The sequence below is a fragment of the Sapajus apella genome, unplaced genomic scaffold (genome assembly GCF_009761245.1).
Source record: "Sapajus apella isolate SASKATOON/1434 unplaced genomic scaffold, GSC_monkey_1.0 scaffold99, whole genome shotgun sequence".
Taxonomy (NCBI): domain Eukaryota; kingdom Metazoa; phylum Chordata; class Mammalia; order Primates; family Cebidae; genus Sapajus; species Sapajus apella.
In genome coordinates, this window is record NW_022437039.1 from 1,648,322 (window position 1) to 1,670,071 (window position 21,750).

General features: G+C 57.0%; 2 protein-coding genes across 3 annotated transcripts in view; one reads left to right on the plus strand and one right to left on the minus strand.

Annotated features, from left to right (window-relative positions):
- Positions 1-2,179, plus strand: part of CUNH16orf96 (chromosome unknown C16orf96 homolog) — a 49,182-nt gene extending 47,003 nt beyond the window's left edge. The window contains exons 15-16 of the mRNA XM_032257999.1: positions 956-1,036; positions 1,775-2,179. Of these exons, the coding sequence (XP_032113890.1) occupies positions 956-1,036; positions 1,775-1,992 (299 nt within the window). The 3' untranslated portion in view covers positions 1,993-2,179. The remainder of the gene's footprint in view (positions 1-955; positions 1,037-1,774) is intronic.
- Positions 2,180-11,576: 9,397 nt separating this feature from the next.
- On the minus strand, positions 11,577-17,444 carry UBALD1 (UBA like domain containing 1). 2 transcript variants are annotated; one of them, XM_032258000.1, is made up of 3 exons: positions 16,980-17,323; positions 13,176-13,238; positions 11,577-12,668 (listed from the first exon to the last, which is right to left on the minus strand). In XM_032258000.1, exons 1-3 carry the CDS (start codon positions 17,097-17,099, stop codon positions 12,318-12,320), a joined length of 534 nt encoding a protein of 177 aa, XP_032113891.1. In that variant the 5' UTR covers positions 17,100-17,323; the 3' UTR covers positions 11,577-12,317. The 2 variants fall into 2 exon arrangements, with proteins under 2 accessions (XP_032113891.1, XP_032113892.1); XM_032258001.1 differs by lacking the exon at positions 13,176-13,238 and having other exon boundaries at positions 16,980-17,444.
- Positions 17,445-21,750: the final 4,306 nt, after the last annotated feature.

The following is a 21,750-nucleotide window of genomic DNA, read 5'->3' on the forward strand; positions in this document are numbered from 1 at the left end:
AAAAAAAAAAAAAAAAAAAAAAGGTGAAGGACAGGAAGATGGGGGCAGGGCATTTGGGTGCTCTGGACCCCAGCGGGACAGCTAAACCATAAATAGCCGTGCCAGCAGTTCACCTATGTCTTATTGTGCTGAAATCAAGTTGCACTCCTTGGCCTAGAATTTCTTTTTTTTTTTTTTTTTGAGATGGGGTCTTGCTCTGTTGCCTAGGCTGGGGTGCAATGGTACACACTCAGGTCACTGCAACCTCCAACTCCCAGGTTCAAGGGATTCTCCTGCCTCAGCCTCCTGAGTAGCTGGGATTACAGGCGTGTGGCACCATGCCCAGCTAATTTTTGTATTTTTAGTAGAGATGAGGTTTCACCATGTTGGTCAGGCTGGTCTCGAACTCCTGACCTCATGATCTGCCCACCTCAGCCTCCCAAAGTGCTGGGATTACAGATAAGCCACCATGCCTGGCAGAGTTACTTTCAAAGAGGCTTCTTTTCTATCTTATCCTTGAGCTGCCCTCTACTCAAGAAGGCAAGGAAGTCTGGGCACAATGGTTCACACCTATAATCTCGGCACTTTGGGAGGTCAAGATGGGAGGATTGCTTGAGCCCAGGAGTTCAAGACTAACCTGGGCAACACAGTGAGACCTCCTCCCTAAGAAAATTTAAAAAAATTAACTGGGAGTGGTGGTGCATGCCTGCTACTCAGGCAGCTGAAGCAGGAGGATTGCTTGAGCCCAGGAGTTTGAGGCTGCAGTGCCTTCCAGCTTGGGTGACACAGTGAAACCCTGCCTCAAGAAAAAAAAAAAGGGCAAGGAGGGAGGAACATTGTCCCATAAAGGAATGTACCGGGGGCCTGGGAAACGGGGCTGGTCCCACCAGAGGGAGAAGCTTGGCTGGTGCTGGGATTGGCCTGACACAGGCCCAGGGGCTACTCATTTCCGTCCCTTCTTTTCTTTTCTGCTAAGCTGTGAAGGCTCCGTGTCCCTCGTCACAAAGCCTGTATGACCGTGTGCACTCCAGCTCCCTGTTTGGTGCCATCTGCCCCCGTGAGTACCTGGCCCCCAGCCTGGGCTCAGCTGTGATTCTGGAAGGGTCTCTGGTCCCTCCTTGTCTCACCCCATCCCCCACACCCTGCCTGGGCTCTCCTGTCCACCTCCTCCACCTCCTGCCTGCTGTGCCTGCCCATTGCACTTCAGATATGCTTCTTGGCCCTAATGCCATCCCCAGTGCCCAGGCCAGGCATCTGTCCCCAGTGTCCACCCAGCTGCGGGGGTGGGGTGGGGTGGGTACAAGGGAACCGAGGTTGGAAGGAGCTGAGCTCCTCTGGTTTGAATCAGCATGTGCCGGGCATCTGAGGGCACTTTACAGTTTCCAAGGCAGTTTCTCCCTTGACTCATCTGAACCTCATCCCAACTCCTGTGAGGTAGGCACTGTTCTCCCATTTCACAGAGGAGGGAGTGGAGGTTCACCCACCTTGAGCTGTGGCCCAAGGTCACAGAGCTGGTGAGCGGGGAGCTGAGCACAGATTTGTGGACTCCAAGCTCCATGTTCTCTCCAGGGGCTCTGCTCCACTTAAGCAAACATTTGTGGTGTCATTTATCTTGGGTTACCTGCTCAGGACATTGAGGGTGCCCAGGGCCCAGGCGAGGTATGGCACCCAGCCGGCCATAGTCTGTATAGCGCTTGTAGTCTTAGGCTTCTCCTTAGCAGGTATGGCCCTATCAGGCTAGTGTCTCCCAGGAAGGTTTTTGGCACACATCTCGGGTTTCTCCTGCCCCTCCCAGCCCTGCACCCCCACACCAGTGCCCGCTCATCTGCCTCAGGCCCTCACCCGACGATGCCAGCTCGGCCACCTTCCCTGCCACCTCTGCCGCTGCTGCCACCACTGACTCCACCCCTGAGGGACCCCCAGCAGGCCCCAGGGCCCACCAGACTCTCAAGAGCTCCACATATCGAGTCCCGAGTCAGCAGGAAGCCCCCTGAGGAGCCCGCCAACCTGTGAGCCCAACCCCCCTGTGCCCCCCACCACCAGGTCCCCTCCTTGTCCCTGGCTGAGACCCAGGGCCTTGAGCCTGGCCCAGAAAGGGTACTGGGGCCCTGGGTATAGGGAAGGGACCTGTGTAGAGGACCCCCACGTTGACCCAGTGGCTGTTTTATCCTGTGCATATAAATATAAACAACACAGTGCATGTTCTTATTCTACATTGCCATACAAACACAGAAGCCAACTGAATTCCTTGATCCATTTTCAATATAACTCCAAGTGGTTTTAAAAACACTTTTCCTTTTTAGTTGCTGAATGATTTCATTAGAATCGGTTCCAATTACTGTGGATTTCATTTGGTGGCCATTATTTCCAAGACCAATTTCCCCACAGGAACCAGACTGGGCTGTGAACATTCTTTTGATTTCATGTTATTTCTACCAATAACTAATTATGAATTGGATTTTTTTTTTTCAAAATCCTATTGTTTATATTAGCCTCTTGGCTGATTCATGAGGAAGCTGGTGCAGCACCCATGGGATATTCCGGGGTGGCCATCCCATCCAGGGCTGGGTGCCGCTGGCCTGTTCCAAGTCTTTCTGGTTCTGTGCTTACCACCCATGCATTTGGTGGGAAAAGAGCCAACTGTCAGGTCACACTGTCTCGCTGTGGCAATTCAGGGACTGGCCTTGGCATGCAGAATAGTCGCTCCCCCCAGGCCCCGATACCCTGTGATGCTTCTGGCATCATTTCTTCCCCTTCTGACGGTTTGCCTGTCTCTCCCTTCAATTTCCTCCCTTTCAATCCCGCTCTCTCTTCCCTTTCTCACCCCTAGTGCTGTCCAGCTTTGCCCTCTTCTTCTGTACTATTGACGGTTCTAGCCCATCGCAGAGACTGAAACAATGTCCCTATGCAGGGTGAAGCTTGAACTCCCTGCATGGCCCCCAGCGTCCACTGGATCCCTGGGGTGGCATCGGGGGGGTTGAGGGGCTGGTGGGGAGCCGCCAGGAGGAAGCTGGAGGGGGCTCCCCACTCACTCTCTTTTTGCTGCCTGGGGTGGGGGGACTTGGGGCTCCAGGCTCTCCCCAGACTCGGTGGCCATCAGAGTCTGGGGACACTGCATGGCTGCTCTGTTCTTATTGTCCCCAAGGTCCCTGGACCAGCTCATTGTGACCCACCACCCCCTACGCTGGCAGCTGTTTCCTTTCTCCAAGGACTGTGTCCAAATGAAGCTAAGCCCCTCCTGACCCGAGTGACACCTGTCTAAACTGCTTTGGGGGACACTGGTTGGTGCAGCTCCAGCCCCCACCCTGACCCCTATACCACAGATGAGTATTTTAGGCAACTTCTGCCCAGAACAAAATCTTCCACTATTTAAAAAAATATTTATTTATTTTTATTTTTAGACAGGGTTTCACCATATTGGCCAGGCTGGTCTTGAACTCCTGACCTCAGGTGATCCGCCTGCCTCAGCCTCCCAAAATGCTGGGATTACAGGCATGAGCCACTGCACCCAGCCCCTACTTTTCATTTTTTCTTTTCTTTCTTTTTGAGACAGTGTTTTGCTCTTGTTGCCCAGGCTGGAGTGCAATGGTACAATATCGACTCACCATAACCTCCGCCTCCTGGGTTCAAGCGATTCTCCTGCCTCAGCTTCCCAAGTAGCTGGGAGTACAGGCATGCACTACCACGCCCAGCTAATTTTGTATTTTTAGTAGAGACAAGGTTTCTCCATGTTGGTCAGGCTTGTCTTGAACACCCAACCTCAGGTGATCCACCCACTTCAGCCTCCCAAAGTGCTGGGATTACAGACGTGAGCCACCTCGCCTGGCCAATTTTCCACTTTTCTTTTTTTTTTTTTTTTTTTTTTTTTTGAGATGAAGTCTCACACTGTCACCCAGGTTGAAGTGCAGTGGCGAGATCTCAGCTCACTGCATTCTCCGTCTCCTGGGTTCAAGCAGTTCTGCTTCAGCCTCTGGAGTAGCTGGGACCACAGGAGTGGTCCCAGCTAATATTTTTAGTAGAGACGGGGTTTCACCGTGTTGGCCAGGGTGGTCTCCATCTCTTGACCTCGTGATCTGCCCAACTCAGCCTCCCACAGTGCTGGGATTACAGGCGTGAGCCACCACGCCCAGCCCTAATCTTCCACTTTTCTTAACGTGGATGAAGGGACAGGCTGGGTGCCTTCTGTGTGGCGAAGTGGGACTTGCTGGTCCCTCCTCCAGCCACCACCTGAGGCTCAGACTGCAGGCAGAAGAGAAGGCACCCAGGGTCACAGAGTGAGAGGCCCCAGCTCGCGGCCCCCACCAGGAGGCTGAACCTACTGGGTCCTGTGACTTCCACCCCATCCCACTGCGAGGAGGCCTGGCTCCTGCTCTGCTGAGCTGGGAGGGGAGGGCTCCTGAGGGACATCAGGCCAGGCCATCTTGACACATGGCACCCAGGGAATCCCCCAGTCCCACATAGCTGGGCCCCACTCTCCCCTGTGCCTTGTACCACCGTCCCCCCTGGGCCCCTCCAGAGTACCTTCTGAATCTCTTTCTTGGGTGTACAAGCCAGGGCTGGAGTGGGTTTCTGCAGCCCAGCAGGTGGGGAGCAAGGCCCGGGGACATCTCCTCTGCATTCTCACAGGCCACCTAGGGGCTTGGGAAGTTGGGGACCCCAGGTCCACAGCAGGCCCGTGGGGAGCAGTCCCGGAAGAAGACAGTGCCGAGGGAGGCTTTGGGATAGGCTGGCCTTGGCCTGGTCCCAGGTAGGAGCTGCAGGCAGAATCCCTCCAACCCATACTAGTGCAGAGGGGTGTGGCCTGCATGCCTTAGAAGCTGTGAGGTGGGAGCTGTGCCTACTCCCTGGGCAGCAGCTGTGGCTTGGTCCAGCACAGTAGCTCACACCTGTAATGCCAGCCCTTTTGGAGGCAGAGGCTGGAGGATTGCCTGAATCCAGGAGTTCCAGACCAGCCAGGGCAACGAGACCCAGTATCTACGAAAAAATAAATAGCTATGTGTGGTAGTGCACGTGTGTGGTCCCAGCTGCTTGGGAGGCTGAGGCGGGAGGATCACTTGAGCCCAGGAGGTCAAGGCTGCAGTGAGCTATGATTGCACCACTGCACTCAATACCCTGTCTCAGAAATAATAAGACAGATGAATTGGTCATGTGGAGGTGGGAGGGAGGGGTGCAGGCTCTGTGGATGGGGTGGGCAGGAGGGGAAGGGAGGGTCCCACCTTGAGGTGCTGCTGGAATGGAGGAGCTGCTGTGTGGTGACCACCCCGTACTGCCAGGCCCAACCCAACCTACTGCTGCAAGTGAGAGGTCACTGAACACGTTCTCCTCTTTCAAGGATTACGAACTCATTAACACTAAGGGATAAACAACGGAGGCCGGCACATGTGTGTTCCAAGCACGATAGTCGGCCATGGAAAAGGCACGGCGAGTACCCGAAGGTGTACCACCCAGGGTGGAAGTTCAGGCACCAGACAGAAGGGCCTTGTGTGCAGCCCTTCTTAGGGACGCTGGAGTCAACACGTGCTGCCCCCCCAGCTCCTCATACCCACCGCCCTGGCTGGCTTGACCTCTGACTCTCCATGGATGGGCGAGCTCTAGGCAGAGACCTCCCTCGATTTGCTGCGCTGGGATGTGGGCAAAACGACTCCATCAGGATCGTGGCTTTGGGATTCCCCAGGAGATGAGAGATGCCCCCAAGAAGCAGAGCAGAATTTTGCCAGGAGGCTCCCCAGTGCTGGTGCTGTGCCGTTGACAAGTCCTTGGTCATCCTGGAAGGGGCCCCCAACTCCTGCCCTCCCCAGAAGAACTTGGCAGCCCTTCACCTCAAAAACAGCTGTGTTCTTTTAAGGCTCTGTTGAAATACATCCGTTGCCCAAATATGAGCAGTGGCTCAAACACCCAGAGAACTTTCCAAACACAGGAATTAGAAGTAGCCTTGTGTCAAAAGATCTCCATTCTGGCCAACCTAGGAGGTCTCCCCCACCCGGGGAGGAAGACTGGAGTCAAAGGACTCATCTGTCCTGTGCTGGGGACTGCTGTGAAAGCCCCTCAGAGACCTCCAGGGCCACAGCAGCCCCACCCACCCCTGCAGTCAGCCTCAGAGACAGCCTGGTTCCCTGCGGCTGCCCGCAGGGTGTTCTCAGAGAACCCTGGCTCGACCACTGCAAAGACCCTGGGGACACTCAGCAGCCCCCGGTGAGTACCCCTTGTATGAGAGCATCTCACGAAACAAACTGTCTCTTTTCACAGCCCTTTCCAGGGGGAGCCCTGCCTGCTGCCATTCCTCCCACCCCACTGAGCAGGGCATTTACTTCTGAAATTCCTCATGGTGAAAAGACAGACCCCCTTCAGGGATTCCAGCCAATTCCCTCGCAGGAGTTGGACTTACACTTGTCCATGGTGGCTGGTGGTGTGAAGCAGGCTGGCAGGGCAGGCCAGGCCGTATATCTAGCGTCAATTTCAGCCCGTTATGGCCTTAAGGGAATTTGCACCAAATCTTCCAGTTTCCAAGATAAGTCAGAAGTGAGGCTTTTCCCATAAACCCTCCTGATTTTATTTTGTTTATTTTGTTTTTCATTTTTTCACTCTTGTTGCCCAGGCTGGAGTGCAATGGCACTATCTTAGCTCACTGCAACCTCTTCCTTCCGGGTTCAAGTGATTCTGCTGCCTCGGCCTCCCTAGGAGCTGGGATTACAGGTGCCCAGCAAGCACCCATGCCAGGCTAATTTTTTTGTATTTAGTAGAGATGGGGTTTCACCATGTTGGTTGGGCTGGTCTTCAACTCCTGACCTCAGGTGATCCACCTGCCTCAGCCTCCCACAGGGTTGGGATCACAGGTGTGAGCCACCATGCCTGGCCTAACCCTCCTGATTTTAAAATGTTGGCAAATTTTAAAATCACTTTTTTTTTTTTTTCAAGATGGGGTTTCACCATGATGGCCAGGCTGGTCTTCAACTCCTGACCTCAGGTGATCCACCCACCTCAGCCTCCCAAAGTGCTAAGATTACGGGCGTGAGCCAACGCGCCCAGTGGCAAATATGTTTTTAAAAAGTAAAACATGGGCCGGGTCCAGTGGCTCATACCTGTAATCCCAACCCTTTGGGAGGCCAAGGTGGGTGAATCACTTGAGCCCAGGAGTTTGAGACCAGCCTGGGCAACGTGGTGAGACCCCGTCTCTACAAAAACAAAAGCAAGTAAAACACGGCACACCAGCCAAACAGCACACATTGGGGACTGTGAGTTTGCAAACCCGTAAGATAATGTGTCCTCCCCCTCACAGACTGGAAGGTGCGCCGCTATTTGTCACCTGGTGAGGCCAGGCCATCATTCCCCGGTGCTGCCAGGGACGTTTTGGGAATCAGACACGTCAAGCACTTGCTTTTGAGCCACCTCATAGATGCGTGCAAATGATGTTCTTTTGTTTTGTTTTGTTTCTGAGACAGAATTTCATTCTTATTGCCCAGGCTGGAGTGCAGTGGCATGATCTCAGCTCACCACAACTTCTTCCTCCCGGGTTCAAGCAATTCTCCTACCTTAGCCTCCTGAGTAGCTGGGATCACAGGCATGCCCCACCACACCTGACTAATTTTGTATTTTTAGTAGAGACGGGGTTTCTCCATGTTGGTCAGGCTGGTCTCGAATTCCCAACCTCAGGTGATCCATGACCTTGGCCTCCCAAAGTGCTGGGATTACAGCTGTGAGCCACCCAACCCCGGCCACAAATGGTGTTTCTTAGAGTGAAATTTTGGTCAGTAATGAGATTTTTTTTTTTTTTTTTTTTTTTTTTGAGATGGAGGATCGCGCCAGGCTGGAGTGCAATGGCGCGATCTCGGCTCACCGCAACCTCCGCCTCCTGGGTTCAGGCAATTTTCCTGCCTCAGCCTCCTGAGTAGCTGGGATTACAGGCACGCGCCACCATGCCCAGCTAATTTTTTTGTAGTTTTAGTAGAGACGGGGTTTCACCATGTTGACCAGGATGGTCTCGATCTCTTGACCTCGTGATCCACCCGCCTCAGCCTCCCAAAGTGCTGGGATTACAGGCTTGAGCCACCGCGCCCGGCCAAGAGATCTTTAGTTTAAAATGGCAAAAAAAAAAAAAAAAAAAAAAGTGAAATTTTGTTTATAATCAAAAGTCATTTGGAGCTCAAATCTGCTGGGCAAGGAGGGTCGTGACCAAGCCCTGGTGAGGCTGGACTGTCAAGGAGCATGGCGGGTTTTCCTGTGTCACTTAGGCAGCTCCCAGGCTGTGCCCAAGATGAAGGCCTGTAAACATGAGTCTGCTGTGTTAGTTCAGCCAGTGTACGCCTTAACACATACTAGGTTGTCACTGGCTCCATTATTTTTGAGATGGAGTCTCACTCTGTCATCCAGGCTGGAGTGCAGTGGGACCATCTCAGCTCACTGTGACCTTCTGCCTCAGATTACAGGCACATGCCACCATGCCCAGCTAATTTTTGTGGCCAGGAGTTCAAGACCAGCCCAGACAACATAGCAAGACCCCATCTCTACAAAGCATTTTTTAAAAAATTAGCCAGGTGGGGTAGCAAGTGTCTGTATGTAGTCCCAGCTACTTGGGAGGCTGAGGTGGGAGGATCACCTGACCCCGGGATTTCAAGGCTGTAGCGAGCTATGATTGCATCACTGCACTGTAGCCTGGGGAATACAGCAAGACCCTATCTCTAAAAAACAAAGAAATCAGATTCTGGGACCCTCCTCCAAAACAACTGCCTCAGGGAGAGGCCAGGAACGTGGGTGTTCAACAAGCAGCCAGGGGGACCCTTGTGCTCTGGAAGTCCGGGGATCATCTGCAGGTGCCCACTTACCATGTAGGGGGCATGGCTAGACGGGCACATGAGAAACCTGGGAGCTGTTTTATTTTCAGTAAGAGCTTTGAGGTATAATTGACACACCAGAACGTTCGCCTTTCTAAAGCATGCCATTGAGTGCTTTTTGGTGCAGTCACAGATCAGTCACCATCATCTACCCGGGGAGCTTCCATGATCATACGTCAGGCCTTTGCCCCAGAGTCTGATGCCATGAGGCCCAGGAACCTGTAGTTTGCTGGTTTTATTTTACCTGCTGTGCAGCCAGGTATGAGAACCACAGAACTAGCACAGAGGCACTCCACTGGGGCCATGGTGACCTATAGGGGACATTAGCACTGGCTGCAAACACTTCTGATTGTCCCAGTAAGGGGGCTGCCCCTGGATGCAGTGGGGAGCACTCAGGGATACTGCTCAGCACTACTGCAGGGACAATGATAGCCCTCCATGTCAAAAGTGACCACGCTTAAAAAGCCAGCTCTGCAGGAACCTCGAGTCTCTTCCACCCTTAATGTGACCACTTGAGAGCCCCAAGCCCAGTCCACAGTGGCCCCCAGAAACAGAAATGGGGGTGGTGGGACAGTGTCCCTGGTATTTAGTGACGATGTTCTATAGGGACACTTCCTAAATTTTGATGTCTATTTGGAACCAGGGGCTTCTGTTAGAATCAGATTCTGATTCAGGGAGTCTGGGTTGCAGCCTGACTCTAATAAGCTCCTGGGTGATGCTGGGGTCGAGACCATGCCTTGAATAATGAGGGTGTGGTCCACTACAGGCTGCCCCAAGGCTCACGGTTTAATAAACGGCACTCCCTGCTCGGTGCGATGGCTCACGCCTGTAATCTGAGCACTTTGGGAGGCCGAGGCAGGTGGATCACCCGAGTTTAAGAGTTCGAGACCAGCCTGGCCAACATGGTGAAACCCCATCTCTGCTAAAATACAAAAGTTAGGCCAGGTGCAGTGGCTCACGCCTACAAACCCAGCACTTTCGGAGGCCAAGATGGGAGTATCATGAGGTCAAGAGATAAAGACCATCCTGGCCAATATGGTGAAACCCCGTCTCTACTAAAAATACAAAAATTAGCCGGCCATGGTGGTGCACGCCTGTAATCCCAGCTACTCAGGAGGCTGAGGCAGGAGAATCACTTAAACCTGGGAGTCGGAGGTTGCACTGAGCTGAGATCATGCCACTGCATTCCAGCATGGGCAACAGAGTGAGACTCCATTTCAAAAAAAAAAAATTAGCCAGGCATGGTAGAGGGCGCCTGTAGTATCACCTACAGGAGGCTGAGGCAGAACTGCTTGAACCTGGGGTACAGAGGTTGCAGTGAGCTGAGATCGTGCCACTTCACTCCAACCTGGGCGATTGAGAAAGCCTCCGTCTCAAAAAACAAAAACAGCACTCCCGAACCTCCCACTGTGCAGTCCTGGACTTCACAGCCTCATGTGCGGCAGATATGTGCAGCAGCTTAGCATGTGAGAGGTGGGAGAGTCAAAGGGCACTCCACCCCACACTGCAGATTACCACAAAACATTTCTCTCTGCAAAACAAACATTTTCCTACCACTGGAAGGCAGGTATGGCAATTTCCTGAGAATTTTTTTTCCATCTCAAAGAATGGAGGAGCCACAAAGTGAAGACAGGAGGCCAGAGATGTCCTCCCCCTCCTGCTGCTGTGTTCTCTCCCTCCCCTGCTACCCAGGCACCCCAGGCGGATTCAGGGCGCTGGCTGGCCAGGGCCCCCCATCCTGTGGGCTCCAAGAGGCTATTACAAAGGCGGGTTCCCAGGTGGATCCGTTCCTGGGAAGCAAGCATGGCTCGAGTGGGGGTCGCAGCAGTCAGTCGCCAGTGCCAAGCAGCCAGTGAGTAGCCACCACAGGTGGGCTCTGTCAACACAGCCTCTGCAGGTTCCAACTGGGTGGAGATGAAGCCAGGCACTGGTGTGGCAAGAGCACCAAGGCATGCTTCCTGAGAGGCACAGCCACATCCCTGGGAGCCAGGAAGGGCCAATGGGGAGCATCGGATGCCAGGCGAGCACAGGATCTTCAGAAAGATGCTCTCCCACTCAGGTGGCAGGGCTCCGCCAGGGGCTGGTGCTTAGATGGGAGTGAGCGTTGCCCGTGAGCAGCTGTGAGTTGAGCCCCGTGGAGGTGTTGCAGAGGCTCCAGTCTCCCTTCTGCCCCAAGTCCAGGCCCACTCTTGGGGGTGTGTGAGGCCGAGGGTACATTCTCCTAAAGCTGCTCCAGCTCATCCCAGGCAGCCTCGGGTTGCCTGTCTCCTAAGTGACCCAACATCTGCTCCCCCTTTGCCAGCAGCACTCTGCCACATCCTTGTCCCCTGCCCTGTCCTCTGGCCCTTGCGAGCATCCCTGGCTCTTTCTGTTCAGAGGCCCTGCCCTACCCAGTGTCTGCTGGAGGCCTGGCTCAGAGGGTCCAGCCTGTGCCTAGTCACTGGAGCCATGACCAAGAAAAGTTGAGATGAAACCCAGGACGACAGAAGGCAGGTATGAGCCCTATGTGCTCCTAACCAGGAGCGAGGATCTGTCCAGCCAAGCAGGGGCAGGGGTAGGCTGACAGGATGGGGACCCAGGCTGGGAACTAACTTCACAGGAAAAGCCCTGGGTGGACAGGAAGATTCCAGAGCATACTGTGGCTGATAAGGGCAACAGGCAGCAGTGTGCAGCCAGGGAGGCTGGGGGTGGCCCTGTCCTCTGGCCAGCACCCCCCAGAGCTAGCTGGCAGCAAGCCTCGTACACAAGGTAAGACCACAGAGCCTGGCAGTGGTTTGGAATTCATTCTTCTCTTTTGTTAAAAGCGGGAAAGGAAGTGGATGCGGGTACCCCCAGGCTCAGGGGGAGGCATGCAGGCGGCCCCAGCAGGCAGGCGCTGGGAGGCAGTGGGAAGAGTCCTGGAGTTTCCCACAATCCTTTTCTCTGCAAGGAACAGCAACGCTGGCTGATGAAGGGGTGGGGCAGGAGGCAGGGCCCTGGGGAGGGGGCGGTGGGCAGAGGGCTGGGGGCTCACTCTAACATGCAAAGTCCAGCTGCCCCGGGAACTAAGTTGCTTCTGAAGAGCGACACATGTAGAAATACACAGACACGGCCACGCGCACACATGCGGAGAGGCTCTGCATTCCCTAGGGTGGGGGTCGAGGCCTGCCGGCCCCCAAGGAGCTCCAAGCCAGGGATCAGTGATGTCTCCGCCAGGGTGGTCCTCTGCGGTACCCCTGGGCCAGGTGGGGCAGGTTCGTCTTCGAAGGAAGGCCGTGTGGTCTCTGAAGTTCTGACCGCCAGGCACCCAGGCTGCTCTGAACCACTCCATGTGCCGGCCATGACCTTGCGTGTGGACAGCTGCGTGTTCTGGCACCAGACATGTCCCTGCCTGGCTAGAGTCCGTGCTTTCCCCTCCAGGGCTCCAGGGACCAAGGGGTGCAGACATAAAAGGGGTGAAGGGGGCCCGCGGAGACGTCCTCTCCCCCGCCCCACGGGGTCCTGGGCTCCGGGAGGGGGGAGGGGCCTCCCTTATCTCTCTGCCTCCATGGCAGGGTGGGCCCTGGGTTCCGAGGTGGCCTGTTGGGGGGCCAGGGGTGGCCAGTCTGAAGCCGGAGAAGGGGGTGCTGGAGTCCACAGGGGTGGCTGTGGCTGGTGGTGCTGTGGGCCCCCCGGGGGCGAGGCGGCCGTGGGCCAGCTGGGGGCTGAGAAGCTGCCCGTGGCGGCATGGGGGAAGTGCGGTGGGGGCGACGTGGCTGTCGCAGCCATTGGGCTGCCGCTGCCACCGCTGTGGAAACTCTCGGAGGCCTTGAGACGGGAGAACATGGTGAGAGCGTCGGGGAAGTTGGGGGGTGTGGCGGGGGTGTTGGCAGGAGTGCACATCTGTAGGGGGAAGAGAGGAGAGATGGGATGAGCACCCCTTCCTGGAGGGGCCCCCACTGCCTCCCAAGGGGAGACAAGTGGCTTCCCCATTCTCAAAAGGCTCTGCGTCCCTTCCCCAGCTGCCCCAGCTGGTCTGTCACCCAGGGGCTCCCACCCAGGGGCTCCGAGAGAAACCCAGAGATGAACTCACCTGGCCTCACTCTGGGCAGCCCAGTGCCTGGGGCCATAAGGCTTTCCCAGCCCGCCTCATTCCCCTGGCCACAGCATCCCTGGGGTGCTGCAGGATGAGGACCTTCAATGACCCAGAGGCCAGCGCCCCACAGGTCTCACGGGGAACTGCCACAGGCAGGATTAAATGCAGGACCCACGAAGCCACCCATCTCCAAAGAGGTCAAGCCCCCGCCTACACCAGTGCCCTCACATATGTGGGCCAGGGGCTGCTTATGCATGGAACTAGCTTGGCCTCCTTCCACCCAACCCAGAACTGGGGGCTCTGGGGACACTTACCATCTGGTGGTGGTGGTGGCTGTAGGGGATGTTGGTCTCCTGGAAAAAGGCGCTGAGGGCTGTCTGCAGGAAGAAAAGTGCCTGCTCACCCTCCAGGCCCCTGCCAGCCCTGCCGCGCTGCCCCTGTTCTCCCACTTCTCTGAGGTTAGTGATGACCCTGGCTGGAGTAGTGAGTGGGAGGGGCAAGTCTCGGTGCTGAGGCCCAGTGGCTTGCCTGTCACCCCCAACCCACACCACTGTCCAAGGAAGAGCCATGGAACACCATAGGCAGTTTGGGTGCCCACCATTCCCCTGCTGCTTGCCACCTGCCTCAGTGCCTAAGACCTGCAGAGCCCCCTCCGTAACATGACGGACAGTACCCTCACCTCATCCTGGGGTAAAGGCAGCACGGCCCCAAGTAACCCAACCAGAACCCCCACCACCATCCTGTTTCAGGAAATTCTAGCCTGCTGTCACCACCATGACAGGTAGCAAGTCTCTTCTCTAAGCCTCGGTTTCCTCATCTTTGAAGCTGGAGCATCTTGCAGGAGTCTGAGCCTGGCAGGTGGGAACCCCTGCTGCCCCACCCAGCTCTGCTTCTGGCTGATCAAGGGGCCACTGTTTGGGCCTTGTTTTCTCCATCTGTACCACAAAGAGGCTGGACTAAGTGGTTTCCAGGGTCCCCTTTCTTCCAACAGTGATCTGAGGTCACCAGATTCCAGCAGGCAGGGCCTGGTGCCAAGTAGACAAGCCTGGGCTTTAGGCTCACTCGCTCACCTACCCGAGCCTCCCTCGGAACAGCGCCCAGGTGGTGGAGCAGAAAGACAGCCCTAGGATCAAAGCCACCATGGGTTCACAACAGCTCCCGGCATAGCTCCCCAGCTACCCGCTCTTGGCTTGCACCATGCTAGGCACATGATGCTCCACAGTGGGGCCACATGCCACACTGAGCATGGTGCGGGCACCCAGCAGTTCTCTCTCTAAGTGGGAGCATGGATTGTCATCGTTCACCTCACAGGCAGGGAAATGAAGGTAGGAAGTGACTTGCTGACGGTCAGCTGGTCAGCAGGAGACAGAGAAGGGAGTGCTCAGGAACAGCCAGGGCAGGTAGGGGAGGGAGACAGAGCGAGCCTGGAGCCCTTTTCTGTGTGTGTCAGTTCAGCAGGCTTCATTCAGAGGTCCTTGGTGACTGGGAGCTGAGGAGCCCCAGAGGGAGGCACTGGAATTTGCTACGTCCTGGCTGGGGCCCGGCATGGGTGGGGAGGCCTGTCCCAGAGAACGGAGGCTGCTCTTGCACAAGGGCCAGTGAGGGAGCCCTGCAAGTGTGTGAGGGGTCCTTGGGGCCCTGCCAAGTTCCAGGCCCAAACTTGGAGCTTCAAGCAGCTGAGGTGCCCCCACTGCCACCCCTCAGGCCCACTCCCCCCATGCTAGCTTGACTTTCTGGCCCTCCCAGACCTGGTACACCCAGAACTCCAGACTGTTCCCAGGATCTGCCCTTGGTTAGGGGGATGGGGGTAGGAGGGCTGCTATGTTTTAAAAAATCTTTTTAAAATAATCTGGGAAATTTCCTGCAGGAAACATCCTACCTGGGTATCCCCAAACAGGGGTGGTGTGGGAGCTCAGGCATGGGAGCTGGTCTTTAAGCACCTTCCCAGATCCCAAGACCCTCGGTCAGTGGTGGCTGTGTCCCAAAGCCCAGGCTCGCTGTGCAAATCCCAACCGGAACCCCCTCTGCAGGCCACTGGGTATATTCTCCACTGAGAAACATCTGCCCCACTAGACGCAGGCCCCTCCCCCTGCAGCCTCCTGCCCCGGTTAGCACCTGAATTGCAGCGAAAGTGACCCAGAAACACCGCATGGTGGATGCGGGTAGAGCGTGGAGGGGGATGGGGTGGCCACATGAGCCCCTCACTCACCCCCATTCCAAGGCCTGAAGTCCTGTCACCTTCCTCCAGCCTCCCTGGCAGCTTCCACTTTACAGATGGCCCAACTGAGACTCAGGGGGTGGAGGGCCCAGGGCTCCCACCACGGGGTCACTGGGAACCATCAGGGGCTCCTACCCCTCCTGGGAACAGTTTGGTGCCCTAATCACACACCAAATGCACGGGGTGGGGGGCTGCGCATATCAGAGTTTTCAGTTAACCCTGCCGCTGACAGAAGCGGCTCAAGTGGCTTGGGTGGCTGCTGGGTGCCAGGCTCTGAGGGCTGGGCTGGGTCCTGCATGCAGGGCTCGCCTCCCACCCAGACACCTGCCTGCCCAGCCCCAGGCAGGAAGGGAACCCTGCATGCAGATGTGGGACTGCCATGAATGTGGTTTTGCAAGTTTTGCTACATCCAACCCTTGACACAAACAGGGCTGATGTGAGCTGTGGAGGAGAGGGGGGCAGCAGGGAGCTTCCTCTGGGTGGGGCTGCCTCGGGGAACAGGGAGCAGTGAGCTGGCCATCAGAGGCTGACTCACAGCTCCCCCCACAACATGCAGATGTGGAAACTGAGTCCAGAAGGACAGAGCAGCCTCCCACCTCCCAGAGTGAACACCACAAACGGTCAGTAGCCCCCAAGACCTCTGGCAGGAGGGAAGTGGGCAAGGAGGGAGGGATGGAGTCATCTGGGTGGGATGGCCACTGCCTTCCCAGACTGTCCCAAGCTTAGGACATTCTGATCCCCAACCAGTCCCCAGGAGGCGGAGCCCCAGAGTCCTCTAGCTCCTGGTACCTCCTGCAGGCCCTGGCACAACTCCTCATGGAGAAACCAGGTTTCCAGTCCCCAGTTGGGCACGGATGGTACGATGGCTTAGGCCGTGACCCTGCCCTTGAGGGGCACAGCTCATAGGGCTCTGGCCTCATCCCGATACTACCATGGGGTTAATCCTGGGGTCGGTGAATTAGGGAAGGCCAGACAGCCTCTGGGCAGCAGAAGCCAAGAGCACTACTACCCTGTGTTAAGGGAGGCCCGGGGAGTGGGTGCCAGACTGGCGCAGCCTCACCTCCTACCCAGCTGGCCTGAAAGCTGGTGAATTGTGTACATCCTCCCCAGTGCACCGGCAAAGGCACAGATACCCCTGCCAGCCTCTGGAGAGCACCTGGACGCGAGCATGGTGTCCCCAGGCACACCTCTGGAGGGGGTACATGCTCATCCCTATGCTGTAGTATGGGGCTCCGACACGACACCCATACACTCCACGCCGTGTACACACATCACACCGTGCCGGGCAGGGGCTGCATCTGCACACCCGCCACATATGTACGTGCTGATCACACACCAAACGCACCGGGGGGCTGCGCGTTCACACGCGCGCCAGCCAACGTGCCAGCAGGTCCGCCACCTCCACGGTACCCGGCCAACGCCGTGGCGCGGTGCGTGCGTAAACACAAATGCACATGGACGTCTGCGCACGCCGACGGCTGCCCACCAGGCACGCGGACCCTCGGACCACTAGCCCGGAGCGGCTCCGCCCTCCGGCCCAGCTCGGCCGAGGCCTGGGGCGTCCTCCTTCCGGCCGCCAGCCCGACTGTCTGTCCGCACCGAGGCGCAGCCCCGCCCTCGGCCGTTACCCGGACAAAAGGGGTGGGGGGGGTCTTCGTCTCGATCCCGGGGGACTCGGGGCCCCGCGGGGGCGACGTATCGCCGACCCGTAGCCCGGTTCCGACCTCCGCCCGCTGGGAGCCCTCGGGGCCGGGACGCCGGGCGGCGCCGTCTGGAGAGCGGGTCAAGTCCGCGGCCCGGAGCGGAGCGCACAGCCGGCACGCGTCCACACCGCCCACCCCCCGCCCCGCGGCCACGCGGGACACATTCCACCCGCGGCCCCAGCCCCGGCGCTGCGCACCTCGAACTGCCAGTGGGCCGCCTGCAGCAGCTGCTTCGCCTGGTCGGCCGCGCAGCCCGCCGTCAGCACGAACTGGTTGATCATGACCTGGTGCTTGAGCTCGTCCATGTTCACGGACATGGCGCCGCCGCGCTGCCCGCTCCGGCCTCCCTCCGCCGCCCGCGCCTCCGCCTCACGCGTCCACCATTAGCGAGCCGGCTCCGGCTAATACAAATATTTACTGTGCGGCTCTGACTCACCGCGCCTCGCCTCGCTCCGCCGGCGCCGCTGCATGCTGGGAGATGTAGTCCCCGCGCCGCGCCAGGCGCCCCGGCGGAGTGTGGCCGGTGCCCCGGGGGACGCGAAGCTGGGGAAGGGGCGTGTCTAAGCGCCGAGCGCCCGCTGTGCGGATGCCCACGCCGTGACCCGAGCCGGGTATGTCCACGTCGCCCTAGTTGCTCTCAGTGGCACCCGCGCCCCTGCTCTAGCACAGATGGGGCTCCCCAGGCGGGGGCCACGTCTGTGCATGGGCGCCAACGCCCGACCACAGGGTCTTGGCCAAGTCCTGGGGACCGTGTCTGAACGCTGAGTGCCTACTGTGTGCATATGCCCGGACCGTGACCAGGGCCGGGGGCCTCCACGTCGCCCTTGTTGCTCTGGGTGGCACCTGCGCTACTGTTCTGGCACCGATGGAGGTCCGCAGGCGCGGGCCTCAGATCTGTGCATAGGCGTCTTTGCCAAGGCCCAGGAACGGTGTCTGAATGCTGAGCGCCTACTGTGTGCAAGCACCTGGGCCGGGACGAGAGCCAGTTATGTCCACGTCGCCCTCGTTGCTCTCCGTAGCATCCACGAGCTCTGGCCGGAATTAGAAGCCCAGAGGCCGGGGCCACAGATGTGTGTATCGGCGCAAACCGCCAGGCCACAGATGTCTTTGCCAAGCCCCGGGTATTGTGACTGAACGCTGAGCGCCTACTGTCTGCAGATGTCCAGGCCATGGCCAGAGCCAGGCATGTCCATGTTGCCCTCGTTGCTCTCGGTGGCATCCGTTCCCCTGCGCTGGCACAAATTGGGGTCCCAAGGTGGGGGACACAGATGTGTGCATGGGCGCAAACACTGGGCCACAGGCGTCTTTGCCAAGACCCAGGGACCCTGAACCCCTCTGTAACTGGCATCGCACTGTGTTAAGTAGTAGGCACATCCTTAAGAGAGGAGGCTCTAGGAATTTTGGCCCAAATCTTTGGTCTAGGCTGCAAAGTCCCGAAAGGCCTGGCACACTGTAGGTGCCAACAAATACTCATTCCGTGAATGAATGAATGAATGAATGAATGAGTGAATCCGCCCTTCAAAGCTCCGCTGCAAGTCATCGCCTCCAGGCAGCCTCCTGGGTCTCCCCACTCAGTCTCGCAACGCCCACTCGTGGCTCAGGTCCCTCCCAGCTTCGCTCTGGACCTGCCCCACAGTAGCCCGATGACTCTGTGGACGGCGCCTGGGACAGGCTGACGGGGCCGGCAGCCTCTGGCGCTTCGGGGTCCTCCTCCCAGCAGTTCTCCCACGGTCCCACCGTTCTTGCTCTTTGCCGGAAATCTCGGCTATCAGCTGGCGGGCGCCAGGGCCCCGCGGAGCCACTTCCGGAGCGGCTTCAAACTCCCATTCCCAGAATGCCCCGGTTTATTTGCATCGTTTGGTCTAGGTGACGTCAGGTGAGTGAGGTCGTATCTTGACCAATAGGCAGCCTCGAGGTGTTAGGACCTGGCCATATAAGGTAAACAAAGCTGGTCGCCCAATGAGGAGGCGGCTGGGGCGGGTCCTGGGCCAGGGAGGCCGGGGGCGGGCCGGGGGCGGGCCGGGGGCGGGGCGGCCGGGCCGTGTTTACAGACCCGCACATGGCGCTTCCGGTCGACGTCGCGGGCGGCTAGGGAGGCCTTGGCGGGTTCGGAGTGGCCGGGGTCGGTGAAGCGCGGTCACGGCCGCTCTCGGTGACCTTCGTCCGGCTCCTTGCGCACCGTGGCCGCACTCTCGTTCGTTGAGTCACTGTTTGTTGTGTCGTCCTCTGCTTCTGGCCCGGGGCGACAGGAGAGCAATAGCCGGGTGGAAGGCTGTGAGGACTGCTCTGAAGGATGAGTGTAGCCTAGCGAGATGGAAAATGCCCTCCGGGGTTGGCGCGGTGACTTGTAATTCCAACAACTACTAGGCCGAGGAAGGAGGATTTCCCAGGCCCAGGAGTTTGAGAACATGCCTCTACAGAGATACAAATGTTAAGAAAATTAGCCGGTTTCAGGCTTGGCACGGGGGCTCAAGTCTGTAATCCCAGCACTTTGGGAGGCCAAGGCTGGCGGATCACCAGGTCAGGAATTGGAGACCAGTCTGACCATGGTGAAACCCCGACTCTACTAAAAATACAAAAATTAGCTGGTCGTGGTGGCGCGTGTGTGTAATCCCAGCTACTCGGGAGGTTGAGACAGGAGAATCACTTGAACCCGGGAGGCAGAGTTCGCGCCACTGCGCTCCAACCTGGGCGACAGAGTGAGACTCCGTTTGAAAAAGGCACACCTGTAATCCTAGCACTTTGGGAGGCCGAGGGGGGGAGGATCACGAGGTCGGGAGTTCAAGACCAGACTGGCCAACGTGGTGAAACCCCATCTCTACTAAAAAATACAGAAATTAGCTGGGCATGGTGGCTCGTGCCTGTAATCCCAGCTACTTGGGAGGCTGAGGTATGAGAACTCTTTGAACCGGGACCCGGGAGGCGGAGGTTGCAGTGAGCCAAGATCGCGCCACTGCACTTAAGCCTGGGTTGCAGAGTGAGACTGCATCTCAAAAAAAAAAACTAGCCGGGTTCCATGGCTCACACCTGTAATCTCAACACTTGGAGGCCGAGACAGGCAGATCACTTGAGTCCAGGAGTTTGTGAACAGCCTGGGCAACATGGTGAGACCCTTGTCTCTACAAAATTAAAAATAGGGGCCGGGCGTGGTGACTCACGCCTGTAATCCAAGCACTTTGGAGGCCAAGGCAGGCGGATCACCTGAGGTCGGGAGTTCAAGACCAGCCTGACCAACATGGTGAAACCCCGTCTCTTAAAAAAAAAAATAAAATAATAAAAATAAAAATAATTGTCAGGGTGCAGTGGCTCACACCTATAATCCTAGCATTTTGGGAAGCCGAGATGGGTAGATCACTTGAGGTCAGGAGTTCAAGACCAGCCTGGAAAACATAGTGAAACCCTGCCTTTACTAAAAATACCAAATTAGCCGGGTGTGGTGTCGCTCGCCTGTAATCCCAGCTACTTGGGAGGCTGAGGCAGAGGTTTCAGTGAGCTGTGATCGCGCCACTGCACTCCAGCCTGGCGACAGAAGAGACTCTGTTTCAAAAAAAAAAATCACTACAGCAGATTAAAGTAGGTGGATCCCTTGAGCCCTAGAGGTTCAGGCTGCAGTGAGCCATGATTGTGCATGGGCAAGAGGGTAAGATCCTGTCTGCAAAAAATAAGAAATTCCCTAGGGAGGTGGGCACTGGCCTTGGGGGTGAGTTAAGGGCCACTGAAGTGTTTAAGTAGATCTGATCCCTTGTACGCTTAGGGATCACTGTGGCTGTAGCACTGCCAGGATCAGATGGTGCTGGAGAGCTCCAGTCTGAACTAGGCGATGTTCTTGATCTGTCTGGTTCCAGGGTCTGTCTTGCCCGCAGAATTGTTTGGAATGGAGGGACTTGCCTCAGGCTGCAGCTCCTACCTCGTCCCTTCAAGCCTGCCAAGGACTCTCCCATTGGGTAGTGGGAGGAGGACAGTGGGGGAACTAGTGGACTGGACCTGAAATATCCTGGGGTGCCGGGTAGGGTAGTGGAGGAAGCTGGGGCACCGAGATAGCTGAGAGGGTTGGGAAGAGAAAGGAGTCAGGGTGCAGTGGGCTTGGCCTCTGAGGGCTGGGGCTGGGAGCCTGGGCTATGGGAATGGGGCAGACCTGAGTGGTCTCTTCCCAGGCAGGCACTTAGTATTGGCAGAAGCCACCTGACCCGGGGAAATATAGCTGAAGCTTCTTTCCAGCTGCTTGGGGATCACTCAGGGGCAATAGTATTTTGCAAACCCTGATGGCTTTAAGAGATGTTTGCTGATGCTAAGAGTTGCCCCTTAACCTTTGCAAAGTTCATCTGCATGAATTGTTGTGGGCAAAGTGCTCTATAGGGTAGGCAGGCAATAAAAACTAGCTCTGAATAGAATTACTGCTATAATGATTACCACTGGGCCTGCAACACAGCATGAGAGAAGGCGGGCAGGTTCAGGAGCCAGACAGACCTGGGTGTTAGGCTTGACTCTGCTGCTTAATAACACTGCTTAATGACTTAATGCTTAATCTTGAGCGAGTTATTGGAGCTCTGGGCTTTACTTTCTCACCGGTGGGGCTGAGTTCTGGCAGCACTGCTGTGGAAGATGAATGCCTGTCAGGGGCGGAGTGCAGGTCGGGTGCTTGGTGCACGGTTTTAGCACTCTCGCTTCTTTGCCTTCATCTGGACCACTCTGGGAAGCCCCAGCCCTCTTTTACAGGTAAAACTGAGGCTGGAATCCGGCCTTAGACTCTGACATTCAGAACCTGTAGAGAAGAGCAGGCACTCACGGTGACTCTCTGGCAAGGGAGGAGGGACACTGTCCTGGCAGGGCCCACTGGGGCTTGTCTTGTACAGGGAGTTAGGAAGTACCTGCGCCCCTCCTTCCACCCTCGTCCACGTACTACTCAGCTGCGTGCCCAGGCTTGCCCAGCCCAGGAGGAGCTCTCTCAGCCCAGCAGACTGGCAAGAG